Below are 5,244 nucleotides of genomic sequence, written 5' to 3'. Positions count from 1 at the left end.
GTGACATCAGAAGTATTGTATTAATCTGTGTTGACATAATTTATTCTTTATTCAGATTGAGGGACTGCAGTTTGTCAGAGATCAGCTGTGCTTCTCTGGCATCAGCTCTGAAGTCCAACCCCTACCATCTGAAATACCTGAACCTGAGTGAAAACAAGCTGCAGGATTCAGGAATGAAGCTGCTGTGTGATTTTCTGGAGTGTCCACACTGCAGACTGAAGACTCTGAGGTCAGTTCTCTGTTACTATTATAGATCTGATATATTTATTTAACAGTTGTCAAACACTGTGATGTCATTTCTTGAATCATAAACTCTGGTTGACTTTGCCAAAACAAAATAAATTAAACATAGGGTTCAAAAACATGCCGTGTGTGGTCAGAAAACTGTTACTCTTCAGCCATCTAACAGCCACAAACAATTCTTCTTTAAAGACCACCTGTCCATGAGGGGTGTGTCATATACGTCACCACATAATAAAAATGAGAGAACTTGTTTTAACGACTTTCTTAATTTATCCCTATTCAGAATACATCTCATGTTAATTTCCTTCATAAATGAAAGCAACATAATTAAACTCGTTTAACTCTTTGACAGATTTTCCTGAACTCAAAAATGACTCCAACAGAACCTAATTTATGTTCATACATAACTTACATTCATAAAGTTGTTGCTGAAGCCATTTTTTGTGGTCAATCATTTTATAATTTAGATTATTTATTTAGCTAATGAGACATCTAAGTTATGGTTTGTTTAAGATTCTGAATACATAAATAGGCTGGCACCTATCCCAGCTAGTATCAGAATAGCCATCTTGAATTTATTAATCAATTTATTAGCTGTTCTAAACAACTCAGACTTCTATCGGCCGTGTAAAGAGCAAGAGGTGTGACTGTGTGACTGAAGAGCTCCTTTTGTCTGAACAGACAGATTGATGCAAGCTTAACAAGATTAACAATCTTTGACCTCATGTTTAGTTTGAAAATGTTTTTTTGTTGCTTATTGATAAAACAAAACAAATAATTGACAGAGGAAAACAGAAACGAGTGACTGAAGCCTTTTTTTTTAAATAGAGCCTGTAACCTGGCACAGCAGTTTATATAGGAAAAGGACAAGACAGTTGTGAAGTCTCTTTTGTTCATATTTTCATCTTTCTTGTGTTAAATTTAGCCTGCAGTCACCAAAGACTTGTGTTTCATAAAGAAACTGTAGAAAAGGTCTTCTGTTAGTTGTTAAAGTAAATGAATGTTTATGATTGTTGGTAAATGGTCACATCTGTATACAGAAGATCCTCTGAACTCATATTTGTTTTAAATTGATCAAGTTTACTTGCTGAAATTGAAAACATTTCTCTAGTCTCTGTTGATTTCAAAGTGTTTTTACAAATGATGTCTGATTATTGATATTTAATCTTCGGAACACAAACAAACATCGAGAGACAGAGATAGATCAGTCTAAAAGGATCAATAGAGACTTGTCTGAGATCAGCAGCAGGTTATTAATCTGTGTTGACATTAATGGTTGTATGAATGACATTTGGATGATTTCTGTAGAAGGCTAACATTATGATGATGTCACTCCTTTTTTATCTACATCATTTATTCTTTATTCAGATTGTGGCGCTGCAGTTTGTCAGAGATCAACTGTGCTTCTCTGGCCTCAGCTCTGAAGTCCAACCCCTCCCATCTGACAGAGCTGAGCCTGAGAGGAAACAAGCTGCAGGATTCAGGAGTGAAGCTGCTGTGTGATTTTCTGAAGAGTCCACACTGCAGACTGAAGACTCTGGGGTCAGCTCTCTGTTACTATTATAGATCTGATATATTTATTTAACAGTTGTCAAACACTGATGTCATTTATTGAATCATAAACTCTGGCTGAGTTTGCCCAAACAAAATAAATTAAACATAGGGTTCAAAAACATACCAAATGTGTGGTCAGAAAACTGTTACTCTTCAGCCGTCTAACAGCCACAAACAATTCTTCTTTAAAGACCACCTGTCCATGAGAGGTGTGTCATATACGTCACCACATAATAAAAATGAGAACCTGTTTTGACTTTAATTCATTCCTATTCAGAAAAGATTTCATATTAATTTCCTTCATAAATGAAAGCAATATAATTAAACTCCTTTAACCTTTTTACAGATTTTCCTAAACTCAAAAATGACTGCAACAGAACCTAATTTATGTTCATAGATAACTTACATTCATGAAGTTGCTGAAGCCATTTTTTGTGCTCAATAATTTTAGAATTTAGATAATTTATTTAACTAATGAGACATCTAAGTTTATTTCTGAAATTGAAAATATTTCTCTAGTTTCTGTTGATTTCAAAGTGTTTTTACAAATGATGTCTGATTATTGATATTTAACCTTCAGAACACACACAAACATCGAGAGACAAAGATAGATCAGTATCATAGGATCAATACAGACTTGTCTGAAATCAGCAGCATGTTATTAATCTACTCTATTTTTTCCATTTCTATCTACATCATTGATTTTTTATCCAGATTGTGGGACTGCAGTTTGTCAGACATCAGCTGTGCTTCTCTGGTCTCAGCTCTGAAGTCCAACCCCTCCCATCTGACAGACCTGGACATGGGTGAAAACAAGCTGCAGGATTCAGGAGTGAAGTTGCTGTGTGATTTTCTGAAGAGTCCACACTGCAGACTGCAGACTCTGGGGTCAGACATCATTTTTAACTTCTGTGTTGTGATTATTTTTTTGTTTATTGAGTGTGCGTGCAAGGCGCACACTATATGTTATCCACCGCGCTTATTAAACTTATTCTTATGCCCTTTTTTTGGTTCGCTACTTCTCCCAGAGTTTTTGTCGCACTTACACAAAACGGGTATCAAAACGACCGGCTCGGCTGGGACATGTGTGCTATGACTTTTCTAAGAGTTTCGGCAAACGGTTTTGCCAAAAATCCAGAAAAACGAAGCCAAAAAATGAATGGGTGTGTATTGCGAGAGCTTTCCAGAGCTAGAGTGAGTGATGTCATCGCTAGAGTGGAGAGGGAAGAGAACGATCAGTGAAAAAATAAAAAGTATTTGACTACCGTGGCCTCAAATGCCCAGCCACAGACATGATTATCCCATCAAATGTAGGAAAATTCGAGGTGATCGCAGTGATAACACTGTTGAAGCTGTCTCTTTTATAGTTTTGTCTCCATACAGGCTAATTGATCGAGTACCCCCCTCCACAGCCTCATTCACTCCCATGTTAAAAAAGGCGGGAAATTTTCTGGAGAAAGGCAGAAGTAACGTTTCTCTCTCTTGCTCCTGAGGGCACATTTCTTCATTTATCGACACAAAACGAATATGTAAAACGATCAGGAAGAGCTCATCCTGCCTCAGGTTAAGCCGGTTCAATGATTGGAACTATGTTTGGTCAGAAATCCTTCCTGTTCGAGAGCAGTTCTCACCATTTTCTCTCAGTCTCTAACTGACATTCTAACAGGTGCAGTAACTCCTCCACTGATTACAGTTGGTCCTGGTTGCTTAGCAACCTCAGCCTGCGTGAAGGAGGAGAGGGGGGAGGGGCCAGCAGAACCTGAGCAACGGCCATTTTAGTAGTTCTTGGCACTTAATTTGAACCTGTCTGCGTAAAATGGCAGACAGAGACAGCAGAGCGTTAGCGCAAGCTGTAAAGACATGCTATTTGCAAACATTAGCGACCAATGCTAAAATTAGTGCTAATTAACATTAGCCACTAGGAATTAAACACATGTTAATTACTAACATGCTAATGGTAACATGCTAATGCTAACTGCTAGCGCATCAGCGTTAACATGCTAATGCTAACATGCTACCATGCTAATGCTAATTGCTAGCATGTAAGCGCTAGCTGCTCCTGTGTCTAAATAAACATGTTAAAAATGACTGTTTGCGGTGTGCTTTTTGGATACAGACCCCCAGCAACAGCCCACTCGTCACTCTCAAAATGTCTTATCTAGTACTGAATTTGCTGAGCAGTGTCAGTAATAATGCATGGGGACGACGGGGCCAGAGTCACGCACACTCAAAATTTCTTTAGAAATTTTTCTAGTTATTATTATATTATTACTGATATGATGTGAAAGTTGTGGTGGCACTAAACTGCAGACACCAGGCTGATATTATACTGATCCACACTGAGTATCTGAATGCTAGAGTCTATTTTCTTCTTCTGTGGTTTAGTCCATTGACTGTGGCAGAGCAATGTTGAGCTGCACATTTAAACCTGAATATAACAAGAAAAATCTACACTGGATAATTCACTGTGAACCTCTTAAAGTTTTAACTCGTATTGCTCATCATGTTCTTGTTGAAATAAATCATAATACAAAATAAATAAATACAAAAAAATAATGTATTTCAACTAAACTACATTTTAAACCTTCTTCACCTTCTTTAGATGAAGAAACGTTGAATGATTTCAAACATTATCTTCTAAAGTTACATAATTTATTCTTCATTCAGGTTGTGGCGCTGCAGTTTGTCAGAGGTCAGCTGTGCTTCTCTGGCCTCAGCTCTGAAGTCCAACCCCTCCCACCTGACAGAGCTGAACCTGAGAGGAAACAAGCTGCAGTATTCAGGAGTGAAGCCTCTGTCTGATCTTGTGGAGAGTCCACACTGCAGTCTGCAGACTCTGAGGTCAGTAGAGGGTTGCAGTCAGTCCATGCTGGTCTCAGCAGTATTGTACTAAACACAGTTAGTATCAAAGCACAGATCCAGTATTTCCTGTAAACCTCCGACCTTCTCAGTTGTTGCTTTCCTCAGTGAAGCTGTGAGAGGAGAACGGTGACAGGCTTCAGGATTGGACAGAAAGACAGAGAGAGAGAGAACAGTCAGCCAATCAGATGAGCCAGAAGCTCGTTGTGATCATGTGTTTGAGTTGATGTGAAGACGACTGTTGTTGTTGTGTTCATGTCTACAGGAAATAAAGCTGATTACAGCTGACAGCATCACAAGATGTACAGAGACAGTGATCCTCATTGAGCAAACTGTCAGACCATCAGATCTGATCTCAAAGTGTTTGTTCTCTCATTTCAACACTAAAGAACTGATCAGTTCATCTTTATCACAGCTCTCAGATCAGTCTGACTGAAGCCTGCAAAGAACCATCATTACATTTAGTGACCATGTGGTCTTTGCACAGAGCAGAACCTCTGCTGAAGTCCAAATGTGACTGAACTCTAACAGCAGTAAATCCATCATTAAAGTGAGCAGTGAATGTCTCTCTGTTTCTGCAGTAATGAT

At 38.4% G+C, this 5,244-nt stretch overlaps 1 protein-coding gene across 1 annotated transcript in view; it reads left to right on the top strand.

The window, feature by feature from the left end:
* LOC113744511 (NACHT, LRR and PYD domains-containing protein 14-like) overlaps nt 1-5,244 on the top strand; it is an 8,825-nt gene extending 3,581 nt beyond the window's left edge. The window contains exons 2-6 of the mRNA XM_027274404.1: nt 65-229; nt 1,612-1,785; nt 2,512-2,685; nt 4,465-4,638; nt 5,072-5,244. Coding sequence (XP_027130205.1) covers nt 65-229; nt 1,612-1,785; nt 2,512-2,685; nt 4,465-4,638; nt 5,072-5,177 — 793 coding nt within the window. The 3' untranslated portion in view covers nt 5,178-5,244. The remainder of the gene's footprint in view (nt 1-64; nt 230-1,611; nt 1,786-2,511; nt 2,686-4,464; nt 4,639-5,071) is intronic.

Source organism: Larimichthys crocea, chromosome XXIII (genome assembly GCF_000972845.2).
Source record: "Larimichthys crocea isolate SSNF chromosome XXIII, L_crocea_2.0, whole genome shotgun sequence".
Classification (NCBI taxonomy): Eukaryota; Metazoa; Chordata; class Actinopteri; family Sciaenidae; genus Larimichthys; species Larimichthys crocea.
This window is presented reverse-complemented; position numbering and strand designations above follow the sequence as displayed.